This window comes from Pteropus medius, unplaced genomic scaffold (assembly GCF_902729225.1).
Source record: "Pteropus medius unplaced genomic scaffold, Ma_sr-lr_union100, whole genome shotgun sequence".
NCBI classification, from domain to species: Eukaryota; Metazoa; Chordata; class Mammalia; order Chiroptera; family Pteropodidae; genus Pteropus; species Pteropus medius.
Genome location: NW_024347852.1, coordinates 221,595 through 231,055, shown reverse-complemented (window position 1 = coordinate 231,055; position 9,461 = coordinate 221,595). Strand labels below are relative to the sequence as shown.

Genomic DNA, 9,461 nt, shown 5'->3' with positions numbered 1-9,461 from the left:
GTGGGGACAGAGGAGTGGAGATGAGGCGGAGTGAACAAGGAAGGCCGTGCGGGTGGAAGCCCCCCACGTGACAGGAGCGGGGGACTGCGTTCCGGGCCGGGAAGGGCTGGGCGGGCAGCGTTCGCGGACTCATGGGCAACGCCCGCCTCACCCCGTGACGCCCAGGCCTAGCGCGGCCCCTGGCCGGGGCACCCCCGCCGTCCAACCACTCCGTGCCCGTGCTCCGTGCCTTCGGGGTCACCGACGAGGGCGTCTCTGTCTGCTGCCACATCCATGGCTTTGCACCCTATTTCTACACCCCGGCGCCCCCTGGTGAGTGGCCCAGACCCGCAAGAACCCTCTCCCCGGCCACCTGTGGTCCCTGCACTTCTGACCGGCGCCCCCAACCTCAGGTTTTGGGCCTGAGCACCTGAGTGGCCTGCAGCAGGAGCTAAACACGGCCATCAGCCGGGACCATCGCGGGGGGAAGGAGCTCACGGGGCCGGCCGTGCTGGCCGTGGAGCTGTGCTCCCGGGAGAGTGAGTGCCCCCGGGACCAAGGGGTGGGGGTCCCTGCCCCCCAGACCAAGCGGGAGGCGGTCCCTGTCTCTGGGACCGAGCGGGTGGGGGTCTCTGAACCTGGGACCAGGGGGTGGGGTACCTGTGGGCCGGCGCCAGCCTCCTCTGCCACAGGCATGTTCGGGTACCACGGGCACGGCCCCTCCCCGTTCCTGCGCATCACCCTGGCTCTGCCCCGCCTCGTGGCCCCCGCCCGCCGCCTCCTGGAGCAGGGCGTCCGCGTGGTGGGCCTGGGCACCCCCAGCTTCGCACCCTACGAGGCCAACGTGGACTTCGAGATCCGGTACGGCCCCGTCTGACGTCTCTGCCCCCCACCCCTCACCCCCCTTCCCTCCGTCAGCCCCCCCCACTGACCATCCCCCTCCAGGTTCATGGTGGACGCGGACATCGTGGGCTGCAACTGGCTGGAACTCCCAGCTGGGAAATACGTGCTGAGGCCAGAGGGGAAGGTGCGCGGCCCCCAGGGGTGCAGGGCAGGGGGCTGGGACCCTGCAGCCGCTGACCCTGTCTCCCCCATAGACCACGCTGTGTCAGCTGGAGGTGGACGTGCTGTGGTCAGACGTGGTCAGTCACCCGCCGGAGGGGCAGTGGCAGCGAATCGCGCCTCTGCGCGTGCTCAGCTTTGACATCGAGTGCGCTGGCCGCAAGGGTCCGTCCCCGGCCCGGGCTGCCCCCTTCCCCTTTCCCACGTCGGCAACAGGCGTGTCTGGCCCTGCGGCCCCTGGCCCCTGTGTGTCCTGGGCTCACTCGGGGGGAGGGAGTGAACACGCGAGTGGGCGGGTCACTGTAGGACGCGGCGGCGGTGGAGTGACAAGCAGCTGCAGACGGGGGCAGGGGACAGCGTGACAGGGAGGGAGACAGCGTGACAGGGTCTGCGGCAGTGGACAGGCTGGGGGAGCAGGGGCCGGCGCCTCACCAGATGCCCTGTGTGCCCACCCCCGGCAGGCATCTTCCCCGAGCCAGAGCAGGACCCTGTGATCCAGATCTGCTCCCTGGGGCTGCGCTGGGGTGAGCAGGAGCCCTTCCTGCGCCTGGCCCTCACCCTGCGGTCCTGCGCCCCCATCCTGGGCGCCCAGGTGCAGAGCTACGAGCGGGAGGAGGAGCTGCTGCAGGTGGCTGTCGTTCCGTGGTCCCCGCGTTCCACGGCACCCTGCCCCGGTCTGCACACCCCCGGTGCAGGACCCATTTCCGGGCTCTCCCCAGCATGGTCCCCGGATCCTGAGACCCGTGTCCCTGGGCTCAGTCAGGTCCCTCCGCGTTGAGGGCTTCGCGCTTCCCCTCCGGGCTCTGTGTCATTTCCAGAAGCATCTGCCTGACCATTCTCCCGCGGGTGGGAGGGCTCTGAGGCTGCTCTGGGGGACTTCTGGAGCATTCCAGGCAGGGGCGACCAGGACAATAGGCAGAGTGACCCTGTGTACTCCCCACTCTAGGCCTGGTCAACCTTCATCCGCACCATGGACCCCGACATCATCACCGGCTACAACATCCAGAACTTCGACCTCCCGTACCTCCTCTCCCGGGCCCAGATCCTCAAGGTAGGGCAGGCTGCAGGCAGGGCATCACGCCACCCCCACCCAGGGGCTCTGTCCGCTCAGTGGTCCGCCTGGCTCTGTGTGCCTGTAGCCTGCGGCCCAAGAGGTATCCCCAGAACCCCGCTTTACCCCATCCCATCCTGCTCAGAGTCCAAAAAGCAAATGTGGCATTTGCAGAGGCGAGGGCATCGTGGTGAAGAGGCTCGTGCGCCGGGAGCGCAGAGTGACGCGTGCACGGCCTGGGGTCATGGGCTTTAAAACACGTCAGCAAAAATTAGGGAAAGCGCTACGGCCACGCCCCCCGGAACACGCCTGATCCCGTCTGGTCTCGGCAACTAAGCAGAGTCGGGCCTGCTTAGTACTTGGATGGGAGACCATCTGGGAAGACCGGGTACTATAGAGGGGGAAAAATAGGGAAAGGGGATTCTTTGAAGTAGGTGTGAAAACCTCGGTGCTTGTTGAACCTGGACGTACAGGGTGTACGCGGTGGCTGCTCCCTGGGGCTGGCATGACGACGTGCCCCCCATGCCCTGTCTCAGCCTGAGATCAAGGTCACCCATGGTCAGCTCCTTCTGAGGCCTCTCCTAGCTTCTGGTGGCCTCGGACGTCCCTGGTCCTTGCCCCTGCCGCGTCCTCCTCTGGGCCTGCCTCTGCTCAGTGTCCCCTTGTTCTAAGGACACAGCAACAGTGGGTAAGGCCCACCCTGTGGCCTCCGTCACCTGCAAAGACCCCGAGAACCGCATTCTAAGGTTTGGAGGTGGCTTAGGCTTTCAGCATCTTTTGGGGGGACACAATTCAACTCATAACAGGGGATATGTTGTATTATTTTCTCCTTTTCTATATGTGTGGGTAATTTCGTAATGAGGAAAGAAAGCCATACTTCGGTCCCCAGCAGCAGCAGAGCGAGTCACCCTCAGCCAGCCATTCACACTCTGGCTGCTGGATCCTCCTACATCACCTTTCCAACACAGACCCCTCTCCTGACCCCAGATGCAGCCCTCTGCACTGCCACCCCACCGTGCACCCACCAGCTCCCCGAGTTCAGCAGCGTCCTGTTTGGGAGCAGCCTTACAGCTGCTGGGTGCCATCCTTGTCCCTTCCCCGTAGTGGTCCGACCCCTGACTGCCGGCCCAGCCTCCTGTCCCTCCCCTGCAGTCCACGGCCACCCAGCCCCAGAGGGCCTTTGCACCGGAGCCGCCCGGCCCCGGCCCCGCGCCCGGCAGCAGTGCCTCGTCGGAGGGGCATTCGTGGGTGGTCTGGCCTCCGTTCCTCTGGTGCAGGCCTGGGCTGCAGGCCGGGGCCGCCCGTCCCTCCCGGCAGCTGCCGTGTGCTGTGCCCCCAGGTGCAGGGTTTCCCCTTCCTGGGCCGCGTGGCTGGCCTCCGTTCCACCATCCGAGACTCGTCCTTCCAATCGAAGCAGACCGGCCGGCGGGACACCAAGGTGGTCAGCATGGTGGGCCGGGTGCAGATGGACATGCTGCAGGTACTATGGGTGAGGCGCGGGGGGGGGTGCTGTCCTCTGGGGCCGCTGCCCGGTTGCCCGAGGCCCACCTACCCCACACTTGCCCGCCCCAGGTGCTGCTGCGGGAGCACAAGCTCCGCTCCTACACGCTCAACGCCGTGAGCTTCCACTTCCTGGGCGAGCAGAAGGAGGACGTGCAGCACAGCATCATCACCGACCTGCAGGTGCCCCCGCCCGCCACCTGTGACGCCACCCCCTGCCCTCCTCACCTGAGGCTCCGCCTCCGCCTGTGCTCCTGTCCTTCGCCTTAACCCCCGCCCCCGACCTCCGACCTCCGACCTCGGCCTGCAGTCATGGCTCCTGTTCCTGCCTGCGCGGGTGGCCTTCGGCACCATGACCTTGGTTCTGTTCACCTGCCCCGTCTCATCCGCACCAGCCCTCACACTGCTCCCTGCCCCCTCACACTGGCCCTCGCCTTTACCTGGGTTCGGCGCTGTTCTCCCCTGCCTCCTGACACCACGGCAGTTCCCCGGGTCCCCAGAACGGGCACGAGAACACTGACTGCTGGCCAGCCACTGCAGTACTGCCTCAAGGAGCAGGCACTGCCGCCAGCGGCTGCTGGAGCTGCCTTTGAAAGGAATCCATGGAGATGCGATGCTGTCACGGCGCGCGCAGCCTCGCCACCTGTCGCCTCATGCCAGCAGGTCAAGGTCGTGTCCCAGCTGCTGCGGCAGGTCAGCGGGCAGAGCGCAGGGCGGCCTCCTCTCCTCCCCGCCCTTCCCAGCGTGGGGCAGCCCTGACCGTGCGCACCCTCTGCTCCCCACCTCCCCCAGGCCATGCGCGAGGGGCTGCTCATGCCCGTGGTGAAGACGGAGGGTGGTGAGGACTACACGGGAGCCACGGTCATCGAGCCGCTCAAAGGGTGAGGCCCCCGGCCGGGCGGCCTGGGGGGGGCGGCACGGGGGCTCGGGCCCTGACTCCTTGGGCCCCCCCAGGTACTACGACGTCCCCATCGCCACCCTTGACTTTTCCTCGCTGTACCCGTCCATCATGATGGCCCACAACCTGTGCTACACCACGCTCCTGCGGCCCGGGACCGCCCAGAAACTGGGGTACGGCCCTTCTTCCTCCTGGTGGGGCTGGGGACCTGGACATAGCGGGGAAGGGGAGACGCGAGACGCGGGGGTAGGCGGGGAGGCCGGCCGTCACCCCCGCCGTCCTCTGACGCAGCCTGACGGAGGACCAGTTCATCAGGACGCCCACCGGGGACGAGTTCGTGAAGACGGGGGTGCGGAAGGGGCTGCTGCCCCAGATCCTGGAGAACCTGCTCAGCGCCCGCAAGAGGTGGGTGCCAGGCCCGCCCTGCCGCCCAGCAGACGCTCCCCGCAGCCCCTGTTCTGCGGGTCACCCCAGTGCCGGGCCCGCCCTGCCGCCCAGCGTAGGCCCCCCTGCAACCTATCCTGCAGGTCACCCCATGGCCACGCTTCCCTGCAACTGGGTGTGAATGAGAGCGAGACCCCCTCCCCACCACGGGCCAGACGCCCCTGGGCGACGCCGAGGCACGTAGCCCCGACCGGTGCCCAGGCCTGTCTCCCCGGGACCTGTGACGCCACCTGCATGGCTTGTGCCCCCTTCCTCCAGGGCCAAGGCCGAGCTGGCCAGGGAGACAGACCCCCTGCGGAGGCAGGTCCTGGACGGGCGGCAGCTGGCGCTGAAAGTCAGCGCCAACTCCGTGTATGGCTTCACCGGCGCCCAGGTGGGCAAGCTGCCGTGCCTGGAGATCTCGCAGGTAAGTACTCCGTCCTCACTGCACACCCACTCTGGGAGAGCCAGGGCCACAGCGGCCATCAGGGCCCAGGTTGCCCCTCAGAGTGGGGACGCTGGGGTGACAGATTCGTTCAACTGTCAGTACACCGTCACTGAGCATCCGTGGGTCGGCCTTATTCCCTGTGGGTCCAGCAGGTGACAAAGTGGCCGAGAGTCCCCCCTTCGTGCGGGCTCTGACGGTGGCAGCAGTCGTAAGCAGACGAGGGGCAGCCATGGTTCCTCACGCTTCCCTGCTCCACAGCCACCCTGACAGCTCCCCGCCTAGCCTGGTGCCCAGCCTGGTCCCTGGGAGGGCGGGAGCGGAGGGCGAGTCCCTCCCTCCTCTTGATGGGAGGGCAGGGCCAGTCTGCTCGGGGCTGGACGGGGCCTGGCGTCTCCCAGCGGCACAGTCAGGCTCTGGCACTTGATTTGCTGTGTGTCCTCGGTCTCCATCGGAGCAAGTGTGAGGGCCCCGGTCAGTACGCACAGCCCGCGCCCCGCTGCCTCCCCCCGCAGCGGTGTCCTCGGCCTGTCCAGCGGACCCACAGTGAGACCGCGAGGGGCTGCGGTCTTGCCCGCTGCGAGCGGCACCCCAGCTCACGGCCCAGCAGAGCCTTAGAAAGCTGTTCCCGTCTGGTCTCTCTGTGCCTCAGTCCCGGCACGCCCCAGACGTGGTTCCCTCCCCTTGGGCACCGTGCCAGTCGTCATGTGCCCCTTGGCGAAAGGCTTGGAAGACCTGCCAGCGAGAGGGCCTTGTGTACACACACACCCCCTGCAGTTCAAGGGGGCCCCTTAGTCCAGGGGTTCCCAACCCCCGGGCCGCAACCGGTACTGGTCCGTGGCCTGTCAGGAACCAGGCCGCATGGCAGGAGGTGAGCGGCGGGTGAGCGAGCGAAGCTTCATCTGCGTTTGCAGCCGCTCCCCAGCGCCAGTGTCACCGCCTCAGTTCCGCCTCAGATCCTCAGGCTTTAGAGTCTCGTAGGAGCGTAGGTCCCTGGTGCCGAAAAGGTTGGGGACCACTGATCTAGACCATCTTCAGACCCAGCAATTTGTTAGAAGGACTCAGAACTCAGAAAAGCCATTGTACTCCTGGTTATGATTTAATACAGTGAAAGGGAAGAGATTAAATCAGCCAGGGGAAGAGGCGGGAGCCCCAGACCAGGAGAGACCGACACTGGCTTCTGTCGCCTGTCCTCGTGGACCTGTGCGTCCCGTGCCTGTTCCTCCCGGCACAGGACAGCACACACCAGGGAAGCTCACCGAGCCTCCGTGTCCAGGGTTTTTTGGAGGTCAGTCACATAGGCCTGGCCGACCACGGCCACCACCGTGTGGCTGACCTTGGCCTCTAGCCCTGGTAGAGGTCAGTCTGACACCGTGTGGCCCCAGGCGCCAGGTGAAAAACATACTTGTCGGGCAGGACGTCCCCAGAGCTTAGCGGTCCCCTCCCAGGGCCAGCCAGGAGCCAAGCCTCCCTTTGGGCAAAGTGAACCCCTTGCTGGATGCCCGTACTCACTGGCCTTTCATAGTCCCTGGGGGCCTCCCCTGGCCTCTTCAAGGGGAAGAAGTTGACGTTTGGCCATCAGGCCCCAGCTCCTGAGCAAGGCCAGGTGGAAGCTGTGGCTTTGCTCCCTGGGGGCCTCCCTCGTGGGGCTGCCGCCTCTGGCCCCGTCCCCTCTGGGCCTCTTCCCTGTGTCCCTGTGGTGTCTGTGTCTTCGCCTGTCATTTCTGTCTCAAGCTCAGGGAGGCAGGGGCATGGAATAATTTTTAAATGCTGAGTTATTCTAGAGAAATAAAATGCAGCACAGAGCAGGTAGACCGCAGCGGAGGCGGGTAGTGGGGGGTGTGGCCTAAGCAGCAGCTACACTAACTAAGTAGTCTAAAGGCTCTGGTTAAAAGACAGGTCTTCTGACTGCATTCAAACCACAGCTGAGGAGCGACACCCATCTCCCCCTGACTGTGCCCCTCAGGCCAACCCCATTCCTTATTTGTCAAGTGACACTTGGAAAGGACTGATTGGGGGGGGGCAGCCCCCGTCCCAGGGGCATTTGGAGGTGTAGGGTTAGGAAGTGGTACTGCAGGCTTTCAGGGAGGGGCCGTGAATGTCTGTGGTCTTGCATCACAGAGCTGCTCGGATGTCCCCAGATGTCACGGCAGCTTGGTGGAGAGAAACGGCCCATGGCCTCTCCTGGCTCTGGCCTTTGCAACTCTCATTTGATGTGGTCAGGTCGTCCTGTGCCCAGAGCTCTGGGTCAGGGGCCCCTTCTTTGCATCCGTTAAGGAGCAGCTCAATAGCCCGATTTGCAGACTTGGAACCGGAGGCCCAAAGGGACAGAGTGGCTCAACGCAGCCCACACCTTCGGGAAGGGTCGAAGTGGGACCGCGAGCCTGCGTGCACGGCACACCGCCCCTGGGCCCTACCCGCTTGGTTCCCCCCACAGAGCGTCACTGGCTTCGGGCGCCAGATGATCGAGAAAACGAAGCAGCTGGTGGAGTCCAAGTACACGATGGAGAGCGGCTACAGCGCCAACGCCAAGGTCAGGGGCCGCCCTGCCCACCGCCCAGGACGGGCCTGGAGCCGCGCCTGGCGGGCGGGTATGGGGACCACCTGGTCTCACTCCCCCACCCCCCACCCCCCACCCCAGGTGGTGTACGGCGACACCGACTCTGTCATGTGCCGGTTTGGTGTCTCCTCTGTGGCTGAGGCGATGGCTCTAGGGCGCGAGGCTGCGGACTGGGTGTCCGGCCACTTCCCCTCACCCATCCGGCTCGAGTTTGAGAAGGTGAGTGCCCACCGGGGCTCAGCATGGGCAGGTGTGTGTCTTGCCAGTTTCAGGGGGCCCCTCGTTCCCAAGGTGCCTGCAAAGCTGACGAATGCATTCGCATGGGGTCTCTATTTTGGGGTGCCCTGAGAAGGGTCCTCTGGGCGTCCCATTCATTGGGGTCGTTAGCCCCGGTTTCTGGTTTCTCCTGAGTCTGGGGCCTTGTTTGCGAAACCTCCGCAGCTGGGCCTTTGTACACAGCGCGGGGACCGTGTTTCGACAGCCCCGATGGTCTTGGAGCGTCCCTGGTTTGGGGGTTCCCGGTACCTGTCGGGCGTGGGGGCCGCCTTGGGCAGCGAGGACCCCAACGGGCGAGTCCTGGCCTGGGGCACCGTTGTCCAGTGCCCCCCGTCTTCGGTGTGCAGCAGGCCGGCTCGGCAACGCCCACAGCAGACTTCGTCCCCAGGATGCGAATCGCGGCCAAGCTGTGGGGCGCCCCTGCTCGATTCACGGCCTCCCAGTTTGGAGGGGCCCTACTCCCCCTGGCCCTGAGCCTTAGTCTTCTCTTTGGGGGGTGCCCCTCGAATCCCCTGTCTGCCTCAGCTCTGCCCCAGGCCCAGACACGGGGCTCTCCGGGCTTCACCCCAGTATCTGGATCTCCAGACCTGTCTCTAGGTGTGCCCCAGTCTCTGTTTCAGATATGGGGGATCCCTGGAATGCAGAGGATGTTCCCGGGCTCAGACCCCGGGGTCTCAGGGTCCGTCCCCCCCAGGTGTCCCAGCCCCACATCACGGAGACCGTGTCCGTCCCATTTCTGGGGGCTCGTCTCGGGACTGGGGGCCGGGCCGTCCAGTTCCTGGGGTCTCAGCGCCGGCCCCCACCCCAGGTCTACTTCCCCTACCTGCTGATCAGTAAGAAGCGCTATGCGGGGCTGCTCTTCTCCTCACGGCCGGACGCCCACGACCGCATGGACTGCAAGGGCCTGGAGGCCGTGCGCAGGGACAACTGCCCCCTGGTGGCCAACCTTGTCACTGCCTCTCTGCGCCGCCTGCTCATCGATAGGTATGTGGGGCGCTCCGTCCAGACCAGGAGGCCAGGCCGGGCCCCTCCCTCAGACCCAGAAGCCCCGGCCTCCTCCCGTGGGGACACAGGTGTCAAGGCAGCTCGCCCTCAGTGGGGAGTGGTGGAAAGTGTGGAGTTAGACAGCTGTGGGCTGAGGCCAGCCTCTGCCATCCTGCAGCCGGTGGCTGCCCCTCCCCTCCCCTCCCCACCTCGGGTCTCAGCCCCCAAGCTGATCCTGGTCCCCCAGCCGTGGGGCAATGGAGGTACCAGCCCGGCCCCCAGC

General features: G+C 65.8%; 1 protein-coding gene and 1 pseudogene across 1 annotated transcript in view; both read left to right on the top strand.

The window, feature by feature from the left end:
- Positions 1-9,461, top strand: part of POLD1 (DNA polymerase delta 1, catalytic subunit) — an 11,231-nt gene that overhangs the window by 1,360 nt on the left and 410 nt on the right. Inside the window, exons 3-19 of the mRNA XM_039878709.1 lie at positions 166-312; positions 393-518; positions 672-840; positions 925-1,006; positions 1,077-1,206; positions 1,503-1,669; positions 1,988-2,092; positions 3,432-3,572; positions 3,665-3,858; positions 4,093-4,285; positions 4,385-4,473; positions 4,547-4,663; positions 4,782-4,895; positions 5,193-5,340; positions 7,796-7,891; positions 8,000-8,137; positions 9,003-9,459. Coding sequence (XP_039734643.1) covers positions 166-312; positions 393-518; positions 672-840; positions 925-1,006; positions 1,077-1,206; positions 1,503-1,669; positions 1,988-2,092; positions 3,432-3,572; positions 3,665-3,858; positions 4,093-4,285; positions 4,385-4,473; positions 4,547-4,663; positions 4,782-4,895; positions 5,193-5,340; positions 7,796-7,891; positions 8,000-8,137; positions 9,003-9,459 — 2,613 coding nt within the window. The remainder of the gene's footprint in view (positions 1-165; positions 313-392; positions 519-671; positions 841-924; positions 1,007-1,076; positions 1,207-1,502; positions 1,670-1,987; positions 2,093-3,431; positions 3,573-3,664; positions 3,859-4,092; positions 4,286-4,384; positions 4,474-4,546; positions 4,664-4,781; positions 4,896-5,192; positions 5,341-7,795; positions 7,892-7,999; positions 8,138-9,002; positions 9,460-9,461) is intronic.
- Positions 2,374-2,492, top strand: LOC120615588 (uncharacterized; annotated as a pseudogene).